Source organism: Bubalus bubalis, chromosome 16 (genome assembly GCF_019923935.1).
Source record: "Bubalus bubalis isolate 160015118507 breed Murrah chromosome 16, NDDB_SH_1, whole genome shotgun sequence".
NCBI classification, from domain to species: Eukaryota; Metazoa; Chordata; class Mammalia; order Artiodactyla; family Bovidae; genus Bubalus; species Bubalus bubalis.
In genome coordinates this window covers 80,387,096-80,411,236 of record NC_059172.1, presented here as the reverse complement: position 1 = coordinate 80,411,236, position 24,141 = coordinate 80,387,096, and the positions used below count along the sequence as shown (strand labels likewise).

At 37.8% G+C, this 24,141-nt stretch overlaps 1 protein-coding gene across 3 annotated transcripts in view; it reads right to left on the bottom strand.

Annotated features, from left to right (window-relative positions):
* The window catches only part of DYNC2H1 (dynein cytoplasmic 2 heavy chain 1), a 399,828-nt gene that overhangs the window by 81,225 nt on the left and 294,462 nt on the right, over positions 1-24,141 (bottom strand). For all 3 annotated transcript variants that reach the window (XM_044929811.2, XM_044929812.2, XM_044929810.2), the window contains exon 84: positions 13,857-14,066. In XM_044929811.2, the coding sequence (XP_044785746.2) occupies positions 13,857-14,066 (210 nt within the window). The remainder of the gene's footprint in view (positions 1-13,856; positions 14,067-24,141) is intronic.

The following is a 24,141-nucleotide window of genomic DNA, read 5'->3' as shown; positions in this document are numbered from 1 at the left end:
GTGGTGGTGTTTAATTGCTAAGTCGTGTCTGACTCTTTTGTGATCTCATGGACTGTAGTCCGCCAGACTCCTCTGTCCATGGGACTTCCCAAGCAAAACTACTGGAATGGGTTTCCATTTCTTTTTCCAGGAGGGGGTTCCTGACCCAAGGATCAAACCCAAGTCTTCTGCATTGCAGGTGGGTTCTTTACTACTGTAAATTAAGGTAAAGAAAGCTTAAGTAGCTTGCACCAGGAAACATTCCAGTATGTAATCTTGGATGTTTGATTTGCACTCTGCAACCTTAATATGTATATTATATGAACTTTAAAAAAAAGGACCACCGTTAGTAACTCTTTTTCCTTTTCATTTAATAACGTAACTGTCTCTCTGACAAACTCTACCCTACAGATTAAACTGATGTGCTGGCCCTCACACCTGAGTGGGACACTGGTAATCCATCATCTGCACATTGCTGAAGTTAAGCCAACACTGGCTTGTAGTGTACGGAAATGAAGTGACTCTCACTTGATTCAAGCTTATTGCAGGGTCTGAAAGAGGGAGCAAGCTTTGTAATTGCTATTTATTTTGAGCACTAGAAGTTGCATTGGGATTTCACAGTATGTGGAAAGAAAAGAATTCACTTTGCATATTTTAATGAAAAGGAGAAAGAAAAAAGGAAAAACAAAAATATAATTCATTGTGATTTCAATTTTATATGAAGTGCTTAACCCATATGTACAGTTTATCACTAACTCCTAAACTAGCCATAACTTACACCTTTCTACAATTAATTAAATTAGCTAAAATCCATTCATACACATATACATCATGAGAGAGTATTTTTCAGAAGGATAAATATAGCTTTAGAATAAAGCACTTTAATGATAGAACCCTTACCATCTATACAGAAGAGAAAGTACAACTCAGAAGATAGCTTGTGATAAAAGAGAATACATTCTGATTTAATCTTTCTAAGACCTTTATTTAGCTCCAGGGATTTCAATTTTCTTACCCGAGAAACAATTTATAAACCATCACCAGAACCAACTAAGGACTTTCAGATCCAAGAGATTTAATTAATTGTACTACTTTCTTTTCAAATATGAGTTATTTTAAAAATCTTTTTATTTGTGTCTTTTCTTTTAAAGAGTCTCATATTATTTGTTTTCTCAGGACATGTAATTTCAGTTTCCCATTAAAAATTCCCTGATATCTCAGTTGGTAAAGAATCCGCTTGCAATGCAGAAACCCCAGTTCAATTCCTGGGTCGGGAAGATCCCCTGGAGAAGGTATAGGCTACCCACTCCAGTATTCTTGGACTACCCTGGTGGTTCAGCTGGAAAAGAATCCACCTGCAATGCAGAAGCCCTAGGTTTGATCCCTGGGGTGGGAAGATCCCCTGGAGAGGGGAAAGGCTACTCACTCCAGTATTCTGGCCTGGAAAATTCCATGGACTGTATAGTCCATGGGGTCACAAAGGTTCATACATAACTGAGTGACTTTCACTTTCACACTTTCATTAAAAATTATAAAATATGTATAAGAGATTACACTAAGTTATATAAAAAGTTTGTAAAGGTAGAAGCAATCCATTGACGAACAAATGTATAAATGAAATCTGACACAGAACTGCTGCTGCTACTGCTGCTAAGTCGCTTCAGTCGTGTCCGACTCTATGCGACCCTATAGACGGCAGCCCACCAGGCTCCCCTGTCCCTGGGATTCTCCAGGCAAGAACACTGGAGTGGCTCGCTATTTCCTTCTCCAATGCACAAAAGCGAAAAGTGAAAGTGAAGTTGTTAAGTGGTGTCCGATTCTTCGCAACCCCATGGACTGTGGCCTACCAGGCTCCTCCGTCCATGGGATTTTCCAGGCAAGAGTACTGGAGTAGGGTGCCATCGCCTTCTCCGACAGAGAACTAACTTGACGCAAAAAGTGTCTTGTCCAAATAAACCCACTCCAAGTTGAAAATATCCTGTCGAAAATGCATCTAATGGACCTAAGTTACTGAACATCGTAGCTGTTAGCCGAACCTATTTTAAAAGTGCTCAGAACTCATACGTTAGCCTTCAGTTGGGCAAAGCCATCTAACACAAAGCCTGTTCTATAATAAAGTATATAATATCTCAAGTAATTTATGGAATACTGCGCTGAAAGTGAAAACGGAATGGTGTATGGGCACAGAATGGCTGCACTCTATGGGTGGCTCACCCTGCTGACTGTGTGGCTGGGTGGCAGCTGCAGCTCACTGCTGTTGCCCAGCATTTCAAGAGAAAGGTGCCACACATGCCAGCCAGGGAAGAGATCAAAATTCCAAGTATGGTTTCTATTGAACATATCACTGTTGCACCATCCTAAAGTGTAAACCACCTCAAGTTAGGGACCATTTTCATGTATGTACAATGGAAAATTTTTCAGCATTAAAAAGAAAGGAAATACCCATGCTACAAAATGAATGAACCTTGAGGATAATATGCTTAGTGATACAAACCAGTCAAATAACTATTATTCCACTTATATGAAGCACCTAGAATATTTAACTTCATAGGGATAGAATGGTGGCTGCTGGAGGCTGGGTGGTGGGGGAACGAGAAGGTATTCAGTGGGTAGTGTTTCCATTCCATTTTGTAAAACAGAAAAGAGTTCTGGAGATTGGTTGCACAACCCCGTGAATGTACTTAACTTTACTGAACTGTATGCTTAAAATGGTTAAAATGATAAATTATATATGCATATTGCCACAATTTAAAAACTTCATTAGAAAACATGCAAAAGGAAAAGAAGAAACCAGTTTCCTTCCTGAGTCTATGGCAGTATTGTGTGCTTGATAATTTATTTGTTACCCACATTGAGTTCACTGAATACAGAGACCATGCCCTGTGCATTTTTTCCTATCTCCAGGGCCCGGCATGGTATAGAGAGTCCATGGTAGAGGGTCAATAAACATTTGCAGAATGTTCTTTATATATCATTCAGTAACAACTTGAAGTTGAGTTCATTTTAGGGCTTGAATCCTGACATTATTAGCACAAAAATTTAACTAAATGCAGAATTACCAAAAAGAAAGAAAGAAGACAAGCAAGGAAATAAACAAAGTGGGTGACGTGTGAAGCACAGAGCTGCTGTGACGCCGGTGCTGCCGCCGCTCAGTGGCAGGGTCGTGTTCAAGTCTTTGTGAGCCCCCAACTGCAGCACGCCCGTCTTCCTTGTCCTCACTGTTCCCTGGAATTTAGTCAAACTCCTGTCCACTGATTCAGTGGTGCCATTGAACCATCCTGTCTCTGTCTTTCCCTTCTCCTCCTGCTTCAATCTTTCCCAGAATCAAGAGTTCTTCCAGTGAGCTCTTCACATCAGGTGGCCAAAGTATTGGAGCTTCAGCTTCAGCATCAGTCTTTCCAGTGACTATTCAGGGTTGATTTACTTTAGGACTGACTGGTTGGATCTCCTTGCTGTCTAAGGGACTCTCAACAGTCTTCTCCAACACCACAGTTCAAAAGCATCAATTCTTTGGTGTTCAGTCTCCTTTATGGTCCAACTCTCACATCCATACATGACTACTGGAAAAACCATAGCTTTGACTAGATGGACCTTCCTTGGCAAAGTGATGTCTTTGCTTTTTAATATGCTGTCTAGGTTTGCCATGGCTTTTCTTCCAAGGAACAAGCATCTTATAATTTCGTAGCTGCAGTCACCATCCACAGTGATTCTTGAGCCCAAGAGAATAAAATATGCCACTGTTTCCACTTTTTCCCCTTCTATGTGCCATGAAGTGATGGGACTGAACGTCATGATCTTCATTTACTCAGTGTTGAGTTTTATACCAGCTTTTTCACTCTCCTCTTTCACTCTCATCAAGGGGCTCTTCAGTTCCTCCTCACTTTCTGCCTTTAGAGCGGTACCATCTGCATATCTGAGGTTATTGATATTTCCCCTTGCAATCTTGATTCCAGCTTGTGAGTCATCCAGCCTGGCATTTCGCATGATGTACTTTACAGCTAAGTTAAATAAGCAGGGTGACAATATACAGCCTTGTCATATTCCTTTCCCAATTTTGAGCCAGTTTGCTGTTCCATGTCCTGTTCTAACTGTTGCTTCTTGACCTGCATACAGGTTTCTCAGGAGACAGATAAGGTGGTATGGTATTCCTATCTCTTGAAGAACTTTGCAGTTTGTTGTGATCCACATAGTCAAAAGCTTTAGCATAGTCAGTGAAGCTGATACTTTTCTGGAATTCCCTTGCTTTTTCTATGATCCAATAATGATTTATTTGCTAAGTCGTGTCCGACTCTTGTGATCCCATGGACTGTAGCCTGCCAGGCTCCTCTGTCCATGGGATTCTCCAAGCAAGAATACTGCAGTGGGTTGCCATTTCCTTCTCTGGGGAATCTTCCCAACCCAGAAATCAAACCTGGGTCTCCTGTACTGCAGGCATATTCTTTACAGACTAAGCTACCAGGGAAATATTTAGGTTAAACAAATACCCCCAAAGATTGGACCTGGTGTGACTCATGCGCACATGCTAAGTTGTTTCAGTCATGTCCGACTCTTTGCAACCCTATGGACTATAGCCTGTCAGGGTCCTCTGTCCATGGGATTCTCCAGGCAAGAATACTGGAGTGGGTTTCCATGCCCTTCTCCAGGGTATCTTTTCAACCCAGCAATCAAACCCGCATCTCTTATGTCTCCTGCATTGGCAGGCAGGTTCTTTACCACTCGTGCCTCCTGTGACTCAAATATTTTGGAGTGGGTAGCCTTTCTCTTCTCCAGGGGATCTTCCCAATCTAGGGATTGAACTCAGGTCTCCTGTATTGTGGGCAGATTCTTTACCACAAGGGAAGTCCAAAAATACTGGAGTGGGTAGCCTGTCCCTTTTCCAGCAGATGTTCCTGACCAGGAATTGAACTGGGGTCTCCTGCATTGCAGGCGGATTCTTTACCAACTGAGCTATGAGGGAAGCCCATCCAGTGGATGTTGGCAATTTGATCTCTGGTTCCTCTGCCTTTTCTAAATCCAGCTTGTACATATGGAATATCTCGGTTCACATACTGTGGAAGCCTAGCTTGAAGGATTTTGAGTATTACCTTGCTAGCATGTGAAATGAGCACAATTATATGATAGTTTGAACATTCTTTGGCATTGCCTTTCTTTGGGATTGGAATGAAAACTGACCTTTGCTAGTCCTGTGGCCACTACTGAATTTTCCAGATTTGCTGCCATATGAGTGCAGTGCTTATAACAACATCATCTTTTAGGTTTTGAAATAGCTCAGCTGCAATTCCATTACCTCCACTAGCATTGTTTGTAGTGATGCTTCCTAAGGCCCACTTGACTTCACATTCCAGGATGTCTGGCTCTAGGTGAGTGATCACACCATCATGGTTATCCCAGTCATTAAGATGTTTTTTGTATAGTTCTTCTGTGTATTCTTGCCACCTCTCCTTAATCTCTTCTTCTTCTGTGAGGTTCATACCATTTCTGTCCTTTATTGAGCCCATCTTTGCATGAAATGTTCCCTTGGTATCTCCAACTTTCTTGAAGAGATCTCTAGTCTTTCACATTCTATTGTTTTCCTCTATTTCTTTGCGTTGATCACTGAGGAAGGCTTTCATATCTCTCCTTGCTATTCTCTGGAACTCTGCATTCAGTTGGTTATATCTTTCCTTTTCTCCTTTGCTTTTCACTTCTTTTCTTTTCTCAGCTATTTGTAAGGTCTCCTCAGATAACTATTTTGTCTTTTTGCATTTCTTTTTCTTGGGGATGATTTTGTATAGCATACCAAAATAATTTTAAACGCACCTTGAGGCACCTGATGATCGAAAATAGCTATTGGTAGAGAATGATAAACTCTACTCAAAATGTACATACATTTTAAAACAAATGTTGTTCAATGTTTGTCATTCCAATATGTAACAGACTCACAGTATCCCCAGCATGGCATACACATACACTTGCAAGTATTAAAAATATTTATAATGAAGTTTTGGGAAAGATGATTAAGCTTATCTTCAAGTATGTTCAGTACATAAAGTGATCGTCTAAAATTTTTTTCATCTAATAAAATCTAATAAAAGCAGATCAAATGTATATTTACTTCTGTGGAATTTATTTCAAAATAATGTTCAATAAAAAACTCTATGCTTTTACATTCGTTAAGATTTTATGATTTCATGGATACTTTCTGTATTGTTTCCTGTGATAAATTCATTTAGGCCAATGTCATGTTGGTATAAGTAAATATATGTATATTTTCTTGATAAAGTGTCTATTCAAATCTTTTTTCTCATTTATAACATTGGGATGTTTGTCTTTGCATTTCTGAATTGATTTCTTTTTAATATTTCGATACAAATACACGTTCTTTGGTTGGATGTATGTCTTGCAAATCTTTTCTCCTAGTCTGTGGCTCACTTTTCATTCTTAACAGTTAATTCTTAACAGTGTGATCAATTTGGGGATAATTGTTTTATATGTTTGGAGGTACAGGTGTATGCATTATTATTATTAGGCTTTTGGCTATTTAATTGTTTTACTACCATTTGTTAAAGAGATTTTCATTTCTTCATTTAACTGCCCTAGAATATTTGGTGAAAATCAACTGATTATCTCTGAGTCTATTTCTGAACTCCGTATTCCATTTTACTGAGCTATATATCTATCTTTATACCATTAAGAGTCCTGGTGGCTCAGAGGTTAGAGCATCTGCCTCCAATGTGGGAGACCCAGGTTCGATCCCTGGGTCGGGAAGATCCCCTGGAGAAGGAAATGGTAACCCACTCCAGTATTCTTGCCTGGAGAATCCCACGGACAGAGGAGCCTGGCAGGCTACAGTCCATGGGGTTGCAAAGAGTCGGACATGACTGAGCGACTTCACTTTCACTTTTCACTTTCATGCATTGAAGAAGTAAATGGCAACCCACTGCAGTGTTCTTGCCTGGAGAATCCCAGGGACGGGGGAATCTGGTAGGCTGCTGTCTATGGGGTCGCACAGAGCCAGACACAACTGAAGCGACTTAGCAGCAGCAGCAGCACACCAGGTCTTTTGCATTTTATTTGAATCAAATTCTCCATCACTATAAAAAAAAGTTCTACACAGGTTATTAAAATTTTTTTTATTGTGTCTGTGTGGAATCTCAGGATCAGTCTGGAAAAGACTAACATCTTAAGAGCACTGGGTAACCTGCCGTGTGAGCACAGCACCCCTTTCAGTGCATGTTTCCCTTTATTTAGGTCTTTTTAAGTTTCAGTCATCAGTGTTTTATAGTTTTCAGTGTGTATAAAAGCTTTACAAATCTTTTGTCAATTTTATCCTGATATGTCATCTTCCTGATATAATTACAAATGATACTTTTACATTTCAATTTTCAATAGTTTTTTTTCCAGGATACACACTACATTTTTAATGTATTTACTTAAACTCTCTTCCTAGCCTTTTAGATAGCTTTTAGATTTCTTAAGATCTTGAGAGTAGTTGATCATATCCTCTGCAAAAAACAGACAGGCGTCCTTCTTCCTTTCCAGTGTGCATGCCTTTTATTTCTTTTTCTTAACATGGTGCACTAGGCAGCCCCTTCAATGAAATGCTGAAAAGCAGTGAGACAGGACCTCAGGATCCTATGCCCAATCTTCGGAGAAAAACATTCAGTCTTTTACTCCTATATTAGCTATAGTTTGTTCATAGATGCCTTTTCTCTGGTTAAGAAGGTTCTCCTAAAATTCCAGTTTGGTGACAGGTTTTGTCATGACTGGATGCTGAATTCTGTCAAATGCCTTTTCTGCATCTATTAATACTGATTTCTAAAATTATTAAAATGGTAAATAATATTGATTTTTCATTAACTCAAATTTAAGATAAACTCCACTTGGTTATCTGTTATTTTGAATTCAATTTGCTAATATCTTGGTGACAATTTTAGTATCTATATTCATGAAGGAACTCAGTCTGTAGATTTCTTTTATTATGATGTCTTTGTTAGGTTTTATTATCAGGTAATGCTAGTCTCACAAAAAAGCAGGGAAGTATTCCTGCCTCTTCTATTTTCTGAAATAGTTTACAGAATTGATATTATTTCTTCCTTATGTTTTTGTTAGATTTCACCAGTGAATTCTAGGTGTTCTCTTTGTGGAAAGGTTTTTTAATAACAAATTCAACTTCCTTAATAGAAAGATACATAAGTTACCTATTTCTTCTTGACTGAGCTTTGGTAATTTGTATCTTTCAAGGAATTTCTACATTTCATCTAAGTTCATCTAAGTATATTCTATTATGGCAAATGAAGGTTATAAGTTAGGGATAGGGTATATGAAGGCCCCTTGTTCTTACATAGATCAACAGGAACTGATTTCCATTTATTAATATAAGTACATCTAATTAATTTTTGATTATAAGTAAAGCTAGAAATAAGGAGGTGGGGGAATTCTATGCTAATATTTGGTAGGCCTTTGGAGATGAGTCTGTGGAGTTCGTTCTTCATAAAGCTGATCACTGCCTCTCATAATAAAGACTACCATTTAGCTGCATGGTCAAATTAACAAAACATTCAATGAGAGATGAAAAAGAAAGAACAGTGAGCCAGGAAACACAACATCAGGACTGCAGTATGGGCTCTGACCCTTTACCAGGTTAGCAACCCCTTTCAGCTTTGGTTTTCTAACAGAAATAAAAGGGAGATGATAAGGGCAGAAAATCAGATGAGGGTACACAAGGGCTCCATAACTGGCAGTGTTACATGAAACATAAGCTACCACTCCATTCTAATGGACAAATGCAAATTATTCAACATGAATAATTATCATTGGGTAAAATAGTTTGTATGTGACTTTCCTTAGAACTTCTTTGTGTAAAGGTAGGTAAATTTGAAAAGGGGGGCCTTTAAGAAAAGATGAGATCTCCAACCATCTAATACGAACCATTTAATCTTTTCTTTTCCCCCACCGACTGGAAGATGGATAATGGAGGTCGCAGCACGGATGGCGACAGTGGTGTGGGGATGGCACAAAGGAGGGGCAGCAGCTGCCGCTGCCCTTCTGATGGCACTGTCTACAGAGCAGCGTTTCTGCAACCTCGGCATGCAGCCGGCCCTCTCAAGGGACTGACAAAACACAGACTGCAGGGCGACACGTTCAGAATTTATGACCAGTTAGTCTGGGGTGGGGCCTGAGAGTCTGTAATTTTACCAAGTTCTCAGATGATACTGATGTTACTGTCTGGAGACCCTACTTTGAAAGACACTGCTTAAAGAAGACCATGGCAGAGAAAGGAGTGAAAGGAAAAACCTGTCTAGCAGAGGAGCTCGCAACTCTTAGAGGAAATCTTGATAAAGCTGGTGTGTGTGTGTGTGTGTGTGCGTGTGTGTGTGTGTGTGTGTGTGCATGCGTATTTTTTAAAAGTGTAGGTCTTTCCTTCAAGTTTTAGAAGTGTCACTAATTTGACAAAAGGTTAAACACCAGTTGTTTGGAAACTTAATGAGTCAAGATCTATTAGCAATTTTGCTGTACTGTTGAGTGACTCCTTGCTTTAAAGATTAAAAAGCTTTAGTGTTACCACCTAATATGTTAAGATAGACTGAAATATACAGGAAATACCTACACTGCCTTTAAAGGCATACTATTAAAATAATCTTTTCTAAAGCAATACAATCTATTAATTTCTGCAAAATGGTAATTCATGTAGTGATTATTTAGCAAGAAAGATGAGGTAATTTAGTGTTATATCTTTCCAACTTTTGCTTATCTTCTAAATTATGATTAAAAGCCTATGTCCTAATACATAAAAGAAGAATAACAATATTTTACAATATCATGTCCTAACAAGCATATTATAAGTACAGTGATTTTTTACAAAAAAGTTTCAGTAGATCACCAGAAATGTGTCAAGGAAAAAATGTCATAATTCTCCCTAGGAAAATTCTTACTCCAGTCATTTCAGAGACTGTAAAGAAAATGTCAAGTACTGAACTATTTCCTAAATTACATTAAGTCACATCACATAATTCAGAACTTGTCACATTCAAATGTAATAAAACATTTAATTTTTATCCTGAAATAAATGGGATAGTACTAGATTCAAATTTTTGGTAAAACGCATTAGAAAGTAAATGTCAGAAACTATTTTAACTGATCTTATCCCAGTGAAAGTCAGCCTTGCCTTATTTGAGTTTTACCAAACACCCTGAAATATTTCAAAGATACTATATGTGATATAACTTAAATGTGCTTCACAAAGCACATTTTTTATCCTTAGAAAGAATTTTAACAAATTCACTTTCAGGCAAATTATACAAATATTTTAAAAATAGTGATATTTTAAAGGCTATATTTCTTAAGTCAAAGTGTAATGTAGAACACAATAATTAACAATAAGATTGCACATATATTAAATAAACACATTTTTAAGAAATAAGTCCTCAGATCCTATATCAAGGACAGAAACACTTAGCAGAGATTAATGGGCTGAGGTGAAGATAAGAAATGTTATAAATAATTAATAATCTAGAACCCTTCCCTAAAATATCATTCTTTGGTGTTATTCAAGGAACATGCTTCATATAACAAAACCATTTAGGGTTTTTTTGCTATCTTTCAATAAGATCTATTGTAAACCATATTACACTACAGTCATAAAAATAATTTATCCATTTGCTTGAATGTGTATGTCAAAGATTACCCAAATGGTTAACAGCAGAAACAAAACAAGAAATCACATCTGTCACTACCTGTCATAGTTTTCATTAATATCACATAGAATCCTCAAGCACGTTATCCATGATAACAATTTAACTTTCACAACAATCACATGATGTAGGTCCCTTTATTATTCTCATCTGACACAAGAGAAAGTTTAGGAGGTTTAAGTGACCTGTCCAAAGTCACACAGCTATTAACTGGCAGAACAGAATGAAACAGGCAGACCTGTTCTGGAAGCCACATTCCTAGCTTCTTTATTACATTATATTTACATGAAAATATTCTTATTTCCTATAACATTTAATCCAAACTCTTTTCTTTGGCTTTAAAGACCTCAGAAATCTGATGTAACCTTAGTTTTACTACACTTGGTTGTATACCAGTTCCACTGGACTTACTGTTCCCTTCTACACAAGTCATGCTCTTCCGGCATCACTGGTCTCCGCTTAATCTTGATGCAACTGTAACTCTCTATACCATACATTTTACCCATATACAGCATGGAGCTGGATCTAAAGATATACACTCTCATGAATATTTATCTTTTCACAAATAAATTTAAATTCATTTACATTTATTATGACAATCAGACCTGTCTAGATTCAAATCCTGACTGTGTAAATTACTCATTGTGTGACTGGTTAAATTATTTAACGCTTCTCTGCCCCAGGTTCCTCACAGTAAAATGGGGCTAACATAGCACCATCTCGTACTGTTAATGTGGTCATTAAATGAGTTAATTAATGTAATTTTAAAATTCTTAGAACACTTTACCACTGTTTCCTTCACTGTGTCATGAAGCTTTCATGATTGATAATATATCTACTTTATAAATTGGAAACAAATTAGTTACAATTTGTCATACAGAACAGTATTACACCACTCTGATTAATAGATTATTAATTATTAACAAATTACTGAAACTGGAGCCTATTATACAGAGTGAAGTAAGCCAGAAAGAAAAACACCAATACAGTATACTAACGCATATATATGGAATTTAGAAAGGTGGTAACAATAACCCTGTATACGAGACAGCAAAAGAGACAGTGATGTATAGAACAGTCTTTTGGACTCTGTGGGAGAGGGAGAGGGTGGGATGATTTGGGAGAACTGCATTGAAATATGTATAATATCATATATGAAATGAGTCGCCAGTCCAAGTTCGATGCACGATACTGGATGCTTGGGGCTGGTGCACTGGGACGACCCAGAGGGATGGTATTGGGGAGGGATGAGGGAGGAGAATTCAGGATGGGGAACACATGTATACCTGTGGCAGATTCATTTTGATATATGGCAAAACCAATACAATATTGTAAAGTTAAATAAAATCAAATTAAAAAAGAAAAAAATTATTAACAAATTAATAACAAATTAACATTATTAACAAATGATTAATAGAGAATTTAATAGAAAAATCTACACACACAAAAAAAACACAATGCAAAGCTGAGACTCTTTTTTCCAGGGTAAAGAAAAGAGGAACATACAGTTACTACGTCTTTTTTTGAAAATTTTTAAAAAGTTTATTTAATTTGTTGATTTCTTATGTTGAATTTTTGGGGCCATACCCTGTGGCATGCAAGATCTTATTAGGATCAAACTTGCCCCCATTTCAGTAGAAGCAGGGAGTTGTAACCACTGGATCTCCAAGAAAGCCCCTGGAATAGATCTTTTTGTATACGTGAATAAAGAATATTAAGATGGGCTGAAAGTTTCTATCCCCCCAAAATACGTACGTTGAAACCCTAGACCCTGCTGTCATGGTCCTGAAACTAAGGTCTGGGAGAGGTAATTAGGTTACACGGGTGAGGTCTGGGGGAGATAATTGGGTTGTAAGAGTGAGTGGAGACTTCATGATACAATTAGTGTCCTCAGAAGGAGAGACAGGAGAGAGTGCGTTTGTCCTCTATACCCTGTGAGGACACAGCGAGAAGACAGCCATCAGCAAATCAGGAAGCAGGTCTCACCAGACCCCAGATCTAACAGTAATTCAGTCTTCAACTTTCAAGCCTCCAGAATTGTGAGAAATAAGTATTTGTTGTTTAAGCCATCCATTCCATGTTAATTTGTTATAGCAGCCTGAATTAAAACAGAAATCTTTTTTATGTTAGAGAGTAAGATACAGGCAGTTCTAGGAAGACTATCTTTTATTTTCAAACAGAGAAGACTTTTATGTTGACTATCAGTTTTTCTATATTGAGGGTAAACAGCAGGCAAAACAAAACAAAACAAAACACATTTTTTCTTTCTAAATTCCTATAGAGCCCTAGTGACATCTTTTCCAAAGGCCAGGTTCTGCAAAGTTTATATTCTCCAAATTAGCTAAAGTGAATCTACATAAGATATTCTGAATGCTTTGTTTTTATCCAAGAGATATAAAATAACATGGATTTTAATGTCATTTATAATGGTCCAATTACTCATCAAGAGATGTGTTGATTTTCTTTTCCTCTGCTTATTATGTTTCTATTTGGTAAGTATCCTTCCCTTACTTGTAGTATATGTATTACAGATGGAGCAGAATCTCTCCCCAGATTCTGGGAGATGCATTTGGCTTAAGCCCCAGCCAGTGAGACCTCCGCACAAGCTGCCCACAGAACTAGTAAAGGACTAGGCACAAAACACAAGCCATTCAGTCTGAAGCAAAGTTAATCCCAAGATTTTTGCTTGAGTTGCCAGGAAACAGGTATTCTTTCTCTTGGACTTAGACGACATAAGACTTGAACTCCTGGGAGACCACCATGTGTAGACGACCCACTCAAAAGTGAAGTTGTTATGGAAGATGCATACACACACATACACAAAGACACACGCTACGACTAAAGAGGTAGATAAATAACACAAGCTGAGATCCTAATAACAATTTTAAGCTGCATCAAGCTGATTTAATGCTGCTACCTTTGGATCCTTCAGTTGCAACAGCTGATTAATTCTATGTGGCTTAAGCAAGTTTACCCTGGAAAAGGGAAAAGCCACCCACTCCAGTATTCTGGCCTGGAGAATTCCATGGACTGTATAATCCATGGGGTCACAGAGTCGGACACAACTGAGAGACTTTCACACTAAGCTAGATTAACTCGGATTTTCTGTTACTGTAAATTGTAAGACTTCTAACAAAGGTATACAAGATGGAGGAGTCACTTACATTAATGAAAATAAAACACATATATTTAATATCGGCTTACCTTTTGGTTTAATAAAGCACTTGCCAATTTTTGTACTTCTGAACTCAATAAGGTGGTTCCTCTGATGACTTTGCTGAGAGCAGCAAGAGACTGATGGACACTCTGTACTAAGCGGATGGCGTTAAATTGTTCAAGAATGATGAAGGATAATATTGGAGATCCTTGTCGATCATTAGGAGGCAACAATTTCTGATGAATCAGGTTTGAATTCTAAAAGAATAATGTATCATTTAATATTTTCTGAAAAGTAACACAAATATATCAAAACATTCAAAAGTTATTTAAATCTTTTGTTGGTATACTTGTTTTGAAATACTCTCTTATGAATGGCCAAATGTATTAAATCCATAAATACATAGGAAAAGAATTCTGGACTTCACCAACTTAAACGGGGTGAGAGTGGAAACTGAGAACGGGAACTCAGCAGTTGATATGGCTGGAAAGTGTAAGAACAGCACACTGTAAGCCAACGCAGAGAGAGCAGCACAGCTAAACTACAACTCAATTGCTACAAGGAAAGCAGAAGGAATCATGCCTTTGAAAAATATGTGAGCAAATACTTATTTCAATTTGAAAATTTACTGTTTGTAAACTTAAAAAATTACATTAAAGATCGGTACCAGTGAATATTCTATTAGTATTTATTTCTACATCTACACTTTAAGAGAGGCTCTGATACATGGAACTTGGGGCTTCTCAAATTGTTAAAAAAAAAAAGTCAAGGAATCTCAGCCTTTTCCGAACAGTCTACATAGCTAAGAAGAAAAAAATATATCACTTCATTAGTATTCTAAAAGTGTCAAAAACCTGTCAAAGAGACTGCACTGGCAAGTCTGCACTCTTACCTACTGTCCATTTTCCTGACTTCCTCTGTATGTTCTGCTTACAGTCCTAATGAAGGGTCCCCTCTTCTTGTTCTAGTGGTTGTCACATTCCCATATTCTATGAGAGCCCTGTCTGTTTTTCAAGTTTTTGGTATGATGATTTAATATCATAATATGAAGATCTAGCCATTAAATACAAAATTATGAAATAAATTTTACTGGCATGAAGTCATTCCTGAAAATAGATTCAGGCTATGAGTTCAAATTTAGGCATTTTATTTGTATTAATACTACATTTAAAATATTAAAGCTGTTGGAATCATCTTTAATAGACAAAAAAACGCACATAAATGTACCTATAAAAGTACACAGTGGTGAACTCTAAATCTAGAAGAGAAAAACAGTATATTGTTAAAATTAACTATAAATATTATCCCCTAGATTGGAATTATTTGAACCAGAGCATGAAATAAATAATACTTAACACATCTCCAACCTTAATCAAGTTATAAAACTGACATAAAATTTAGATTATAGACTTTCCATAATTCCTCATATTAAAAACCATCCCTGGAAGTGAATAATACGTGGTACTTAAATCTTTATCAGTCTTACACTAAGACTGGTAAAGATTCAGTTCAGTTCAGTCACTCAGTCATGTTCGAAACTGCAATCCCATGGACAGCAGCATGCCAGGCCTCCCTGTCCATCACCAACTCCCGGAGCTTGTTCTAACTCATGTCCATTGAGTCAGTGATGCCATCCAACCATCCATCCTCTTTTGTCCCCTTCTGTTCCCACCTTCAATCTTTCCCAGCATCAAGACTCTTTTCCAATGAATCAAATCTTTGCATCAGGTAGCTAAAGTATTGGAGTTTCAGCTTCAGCATCAGTCCTTCCAATGAACATTCAGGACTGATCTCCTTTAGGATGGACTGGCTTTATCTCCTTGTAGTTCAAGGGACTCTCAAGAGTCTTCTCCAACATCACAGTTCAAAAGCATCAATTCTTCAGCACTCAGCTTTCTTTATAGTCCAACTCTCACATCCATACATGACTACTGGAAAATCCATAGCTTTGACTAGATGGACCTTTGTCAGTAAAGAAATGTTTCTGCTTTTTAATATGGTTTCTAGGTTGGTCACAGCTTTTCTTCCAAGGAGCAAGCATCTTTTAATTTCATGGCTGCAGTCACCATCTGCAGTGATTTTGGAGCCCAAGAAAATAAAAGTCTGTCGCATTTTCCATTGTTTCCCCATCTTTTGCCATGAAGTGATGGGACTGGATGCCATGATCTTAGTTTTCTGAATGTTGAGTTTTAAGCCAACTTTTTCACTCTCCTCTTTCACTTTCATCAAGAGCCTCTTGGTAAAGATTACTGAATAATAACTTAGTTTATAGATTTTTATCCATTCTATTAAACTGATGAGTCAAATCTGCACTGTTCACAGTTACTTTATAGAAGAAGAACACACAAAAATGGAATCTTAGATCATTCAAACAAGATTCCATTTATTTATGATGCACGAAAATAGAAAACTTAGCGTACTGAACTTTTTAAAAAGCTGATTTAAGAGAGTACCTATCAAAACTACTTAAAATTGAAATAGAGGTCAGGTAAGAAGTATGGTCTAGAGATGTGCAGTAAGTGTAAAATACCAACTGAATTTCAAAGACTTAATACAAAAAGGATGTGAAATATCACATTAATAATTTTATATTGATCACCCACTGAAATTCTAATATTCTGAATATATCAGGTTAAATAAAATATATTATTAATTTTATTTCTTCATACTTATTTGAATATGGCTGCTAGAAAATTTAAAATTACAATTATGGAGTCTATTTGTGTTTCACATTATATTTCTATTGTAGAGTGTTGGTCTAGAAACTATCAAGTAAAATGATATGAGTTCAGCAATAAGAACAGAAGAACATGGCAGAAAACAGCACACAGTAGGGTCTTAAAAAAAGTGTTTGATTAATTAAAGATGAAAAAAATTAACAGTAAAAAGCCCCAAAGTGATATAAATTGTGATAAATGAATGAGAGAAATACAGCAGAAGACATCAAAGAATATTATATTTTATAACATAATTCATTTCCTACAAGCCTTCATAAAGCTTTATTAAAAAATTAATACAACTTTAACTATAAAAATATATTTTATACATTCTGAAAGAGTTAAGCATAGAGATTTACAGCAGTAGAAACATGTTAAAGTGTTACATCCATCTTAAAACAACCTCAAATTAAGTATTACTTATAATTCAAGTAGCTAAAATTGCCATAAGCAAATTACATCACTGTAAGACATTTTTCAATGAAACAACCTAGGGATTGCAGTCATAGTTTTAGTAAATTGATGATAAGAAAAACTTTTTTATGAATAAATATAATTGGTTGAATCATGTACTTTGGAAGGACATCTTTGACATTTTAAAGTTCATCTTATCTTTAAAAAAACTAAGTGTATTCATAGGGTATCATTATCTAATTATGAAGCTGCTGGAGAAGAAATGATTGTGGATTTTTAAAAACTATTAAGCAAGAAATATCTTTTGGGCAAGAAAAAGACTAGTCTAACTTTGGTACAATTTAGGTATTAATCCAGAATTTTTGTGTTTTAACTAGAATAGTTTCTAAAGCGAGATACTAATTTAGACATAAGTAAAACAGATGGCACATAGAAGTACTACTCTCTCTGTTCTTTTAATAATTAAAGCTTTTTGAAAATGATTCCTTCTCAGAAAGAATTTTTGCCACTAAAGGCAATTCAAGCAATGAGTAAAGGTTAGCAAGTTTTTCTATAAAGATTCAGATAGCAAATGTCAGACTTTGTGGGACATAAAATCTCTGTTATAACAAATCAACTCTGGCTGTTACCATGTAAATTTAGCAACAGACAATATATAAACAAACAGGCATGGATGATTTTCAATAAATCTGTATTTACAGAAACTGGCAGCAGTTTAGACTTGGCCCATGTGCTGTAGTTTGTCAACCTCTCAGGTACACTACCACTTATTCAAAGCATTATGGAGATTCACATATTGCTCTAGATAGCATCAGAGTCCCTTCCAGATCTTAGTTCAATGAAATTAGTAAGATGTGAACTGTAGTTTTATGTGTGTATTTACCTATGACTCATTGAACAATAATCAACAATTGGACACAAGTATTTTTCCTCTTGTCATATGATCATGTCTTTGTTGAAGATATGTTTTTTATTAAAAAAAGATACTAAAAAACTTAACACAGTCATTTTAAAAAGCAAAAAAGGAAGTGAGACACATCAGAAAGAAAGATGGGATAGCTCTGAGTTACAGAAAAGGGGGAAATATCTTCATTTCCATGTGGCAGAAATTCTACTTATGCCCTCCAGTAATCCTTCATTCCACTTCAGATAATAATTTCCTAATATCTCTCTGGGAAGATCCCAACTCTAAGTCCAAATGGTTCTGGTAGAGTTGACTCTGGTATATGACTTGTGTACATACTAGGTCCCTTGAGTCGTGTCCGACACTTTGTGACCCAGTGGACTATAGTTCACCAGACCCTCTGTCCATGGACTTCTCCAGGCAAGAACACTGGAGTGGGTTGCCATTTCCTTCTCCAGGGGATCTTCCCAACCCAGGGATCGAACCTGGGTCTCCCGCATTACAGGCAGCATCTTTACCATCTGAGCCACCAACTTCTAAGTATATGACTTAGAAGTTAACTAAGCAGAGCATTCCATTCCGGACCACAGTCACTGGTTGAGAGATGGGCAGATTACCAGAGATAACAAGACATAGTAAGAATCTTGCCTGCATCTTCTGATAAACAGATAACTCTTTCTTTTCACTACACTTGAACTGAAGAGATCATGAAGTAGAGCACCAATGCAGTCATTTTTTGACAATAAAAAGAGAGGCTGTATAAAAAATGGAGCACACACACACATACATCATGCCAGTTTCAGTGCAGCATCAGCCCTTTTAGAATATACACACCATGTATATTATAATAATTATATATATGTGTATATATGTGTGTGTATATATATATGTGTATATATATATATATGGGTGTATATATAACGCCTCCCTGGTGGCGCTAGTGCTAAAGAAACCACCTGCAATGCAGGAGATGTAAGAGATACAGGTTCAGTCCCTGGGTTGAGAAGATTCCCTGGAGAAGGGCATGGTAACCAACTCCAGTATTCATGCCTGGACAATCCTGTAGACAGAGGAGCCTAGCAGGTTATGATCCATAGCGTCACAAAGAGTCGGACATGACTGAAGCAACTTAGCACAATACACACACACACATATGTATGTGCATGTGTGTGTGTGTATGTGTGTGTGTGTGTGTGTGTGTGTGTATATCGGAGAAGGCAATGGCACCCCACTCCAGTACTCTTGCCTGGAAAATCCCATGGATGGAGGAGCCTGGTAGGCTGCAATCCATGGGGTCGCTAAAAGTCGGACATGACTGAGTGACTTTGCTTTCACTTTTCACTTTCATGCACTGGAGAAGGAGATGGCAACCCACTCCAGTGTTCTTGCCTGGAGAATCCCAGGGACGGGGGAGCCTGGTGGCTGCCGTCTATGGGGTCGCAGAGAGTCGGACACGACTGAAGTGACTTAGCATAGCATAGCATATATAGTGGGATTTCTCTGGTGGCTCAGTGTAAAGAATCCACCTGCCAATGCAGATAAAAGATGTGGGTTCAATCCCTGGGTTAGGAAGATACTCTGGAGAAGAAAATGGCAATCCACTCCAGGATTCTTGCCTGGGAAATCCCATAGACAGAGGAGCCTGGAGAGCTATAGTCCATGGGACTGCAAAGAGTTGGACATGACTTAGTGACTAAGCAACAACAACTCTCTCTCTCTCTCTAAAGAGAGAGAGAGAAGGAAGGAGAAAGAGAGATGCTGGTGACTAGCAGAGCAAGTAAGGTCAATGCCGAAAGACAGAAAAGGGGAGTACTTTCAGTTGCTATACTGAAGCTGATACTGTAAGCTATTATACCTTTCTAAAAGAAAAATTGAAATGAAACTAGTAAGCGCTAATAGAAAGAAGCTTTTGTATTAAATACAAATAATTAATTTTACATGCCTGAGAATTTCATAACTTTTACTTATAATACTGTGATATTAATATATACCAAACACAGTACCCCTAAAGAGACAAGTACAGGATTGACAGTCATCACTCAACAGGACCTTTAAATCTGTCTGTATCTTTTGGGTCTCTAATAGAAAGTCATTATTCATTTATAACTTGGGTATGTAAAACAAAATGGCAATTTAAAAAAAAAAACATGGATTAATATAGAAATGGCATATTAATAAAACCACATTTATTTCTAGGGAAGAACTTTAATAGGCTATCTGCTCCATAACTCCCACTCCAGTATTCTTGCCTGGAGAATCCCGTGGACAGAGGAGCCTGGTGGGCTGCAGTCCACAGGGTCGCACAGAGTCAGAAACGACTGAAGTGACTTAGCATGCATGCATGCATGCATTGGAGAAGGAAATGGCAACCCACTCCAGTATTCTTGCCTGGAGAATCCCAGGGGCAGAGGAGCCTGGTGGGCTGCCGTCTATGGGGTCACAAAGGGTTGGATACAACTGAAGCCACGCAGCAGCAGCAGCTCCATAACTTGGTTACAGGAATGATTCTGCTGTTCTGTCAAACTACTAAGAAAAGAGGTAATTTAGTAGCATAAATTCTTCCTGGTTTGGGAAGATCCCCTGGAGGAGGGCATGGCAATCCACTCCAGTATTCTTTCCTGGAGAACCCCCATGGACTGAGGAGCCTAGTGGGGCTACAGTAGTCTATAGGGTCGCACAGAGCTGGACACGGCTGAGCTAAACACACAGCACACAGCAGAATAACAGAGTAATAACAAAATTTCAATTTAAAAGATCTACACAGATCATGATACTTAAATGGAAAAATGAATAACATCTGAGAATACTACTATGTGCCAGGCACATCAACAGTTTCAGCAATATAAAGAAAGGGAGTTAAGAAGAGCAGATTATGAAGAATGTTAAGAAGTGTCACAAATTTGAAAACTTATACCTGTTTAGAGGAAACACAAGAGCACATTTTATAAAATGGACCCACAATGAATAGTTTATCTTTCCTTCCATGTCATCCTAAAAGATGATGTATATATTTTCATGACAGTGGAATGCTTTCTGGCATTTTTGTGTGTTCAACTAACTGTCAGATAAAATGCGACAGCATAAAATGCTTCTGTGTATGTATGCGTGTGCAAGTGTGTTGCTTAAAAGCCTGAGAAGTGACCAACTGTTCTCATATACTGAGCAAACTGGTTCATAATTTTAAGACTAAAAGGAACAGTCAGCATTTCAACAGTCAGTGCAGATATTCACTGAGAAAAAAAAACTTTGAAGTCCAACACTGCATAATATTACTTAACAGAAAAAGAGTCTACAAAGCATAATCACTTTAGAGACACACGTTAACTTACAATGTTTTCAAAATCAGAAGCAGACTTTCAGCTTCTGTTTTTAGCAGAGTTAAGATACTGCGGAAAACAACTAGATATGTTTAGTAAAATAGTAAAGCAACTTCTTAAATACACTCAATTACAGCTATGATCTGAGAAAAGTGAAAGTGAGAGTGAAGTCGCTCAGTCGTGTCCAACTCTGCGACCCCATGGACTGTAGCCTATCAGGCTCCTCCGTCCATGGGATTTTCCAGGCAAGAGTGCTGGAATGGATTGCCATTTCCTTCTCCAGGGGATCTTTCCGACCTGGGGATTGAACCCAGGTCTCCCGCATTGCAAGCAGACGCTTTACTGTCTGAGCCACCAGGGAAGACCATGATCTGAGAAGAGATAAATAATTATTCAAACAAGTGCATGTTGGATTTTTAAACTTCACCTTTATTAATTTCATCCTGAATGTTAACACAAAGTATTCTGGATTAGAAAGAGATTATTTATCATTTCACAGCAAATAATGTGCTGCTCCTACACCTTTGCTCCAGGTATTACCTTTGGGGTGACTAAATGACAGCCACACTCTATGCAAGTAGCCACACACTCGGTGAGCAAGGTGTGCAAAGGATGGGTGAAAAGGTTATTCTCTGCTTATAAAGAGGAAGAAGGACGCTGCTATGTTCCCCTCCAAAGAGGATGTCCTAGGAAATCTAACCAACCCTGTAGTATGTAAATAAAACTCTTTTCAGGAGCCAAATGGTCTACTTGTTACTCAGTCGCTCAGTCATGTCTGACTATGCTATGCAATGGACTGCAGTATCCCAGGCTTCCCTGTTCTTTGCTATCACCGGAGTTTGCTCAAACACGTCCATTGAGTTGATAATGGCATCTCATCCTCTGCTGCCCCTTTCTCCTCTTGCCCTTAATCTTTTTCAGCATCAGGGCTTTTCTAACGAGTCAGTTCTTCACATCAGGTGGCCAAAGTATTGGAGCTTCAGCTTCAGCATCAGTCCTTCCAATGAATATTCAGGACTGATTTCCTTTAGGATGGACTGGGTGGATCTCCTTGCAGTCCAAGGGACTCTCAAGAGTCTTCTCCAACACCACAGTTCAAAAGTATCAATTCTTCAGCGCCTCAGCTTTCTTTATAGTCCAAGTCTCACATCCATACATGACTACTGGAAAAACCACAGCTTTGACTATATAGACCTTTGTTGGCAAAGTGATGTCTTTTGTTTTTTAATATGCTGTCTAGGTTGGTCACAGCTTTTCTTCCAAGGAGCAAGCGTCTTTTAATTTCATGGCTCAGTCACCATCTGCCCCAGTTATTTTGGAGCCCAAGAAAATAAAATCTGTCACTGTTTCTGTTTTTTCTGCATCTATTTGTCATGAAGTGATGGCACCAGATGCCATGATCTTAGTTTTCTGAATGTTGAGTTATAAGCCAGCTTTTTTCACTCTCCTCTTTCACCTTCATCAAGATGCTCTTTAGTTACTCTTCACTTTCTGCCATTAGGGTGGTGTCATACGAATATCTGAGATTATCAGTATTTCTCCCAACAATCTTGATTCCATCCTGTGTTTCATCCAGCCTGGATTTTGCATGATGTACTCTACATACAAGTTAAATAAGCAGGGTGACAATATACAGCCTTGACAGACTCCTTTCCCAATGTTGAGTCCATCCATTGTTCCATGTTTGATTCTAAATGTTGCTTCCTTGACCTGCATACAGTTTTCTCAGGAGGCAAGTAAGGTGGTTCAGTATTCCCATCTCTTTAAGAATTTTCCACAGTTGGTTGTGATCCACACAATGATCTAGAGATGTTTCCAAGTCTGGGCTTTATCCTTCTGTCATGGAAATACCTATGAAGATAATGCTCTAGTCTTGCCAGTGCCCTGAGGCTTAGAAGGAATTTACAGCTATCACATATGTTGCTCTCAGAGAGATAATACAAGTTTTATTATCCTTTTTGAATATAGCACTTAGCTAGATAAATAGTTACAAAGTTAATTTTCATAGTATATGAAGAGTCACGTAAGGCTGGGTTTTTTTTTATGAGAATACAAGACATCCAGACAGGTTTTTATTTCTCCATACTAAGAATGAGAGAGTAGCAAACAAGCCACTGAAGTTCAAAGACACTGGTGAACCTGAGCTTTGGTATTCATACACATGGCTTGGGGAGACCAGGGAGAATGTCCAATATCTGCTCGAGGTGGAGAGGTAAAAATGATACATCTAAAAAACGTGAAACCCCAAATGATTACATCCTTGATAAAAGACTGAAATAGAAACAACCTGCCTTCCACCCATCACCTGTGCCTCAGGGACTACAGGAAAACTGCCTCCACTGAAATCTGGTACTAACTGGAGTGAGGAGTTTATGTGTCAGAATCTCTTGTCAAAAAATAGCCACAATCAAAACTTTAATGTTAGTTTGTATGCACTCCTTGGAATTTCCAATAAATTTCAAGAAGAAAATTTAATTTATATGGTTCCAAACTAGTGCTATCGCCAAGTATTTGAAAGGAGCATAATCCTTATCTTAACACAAACCAAAGCCTACTCCTACACTCCAAATTGAAAAGGAGCCTGGCGGGCTACTGTCCATGGAGGTCACAGTCAGACATGACTGGGCGACACGACTTTCACTTTCACCACTTCCAAATAGGAGAATGCCTATTCCTCAGTGCCCAATCTTAACTTGCTTAGTTTAAAATATGATTTTTTATGGGAATTATTATGCAAATGATAAGTCCATACTACAGAAATATGAAGAGGGAAATGAGTAACAGCTGAAAAGGCTTCTGGAAGCTGCTGGGACTTGACCTGCCCATCCCTGGTTTAGCACAGCCAGGAGATTCCAGTAGAAGGAAACAGCATTTGGAAAGCTCTCATAGACAGAACCACTGAGGTCTCCCTCACTATGGAAAAGGCTTACAGTTTAGGTTGGATATGGAGCCATGTTGTGAAAAACGATTTTCTTTAGGA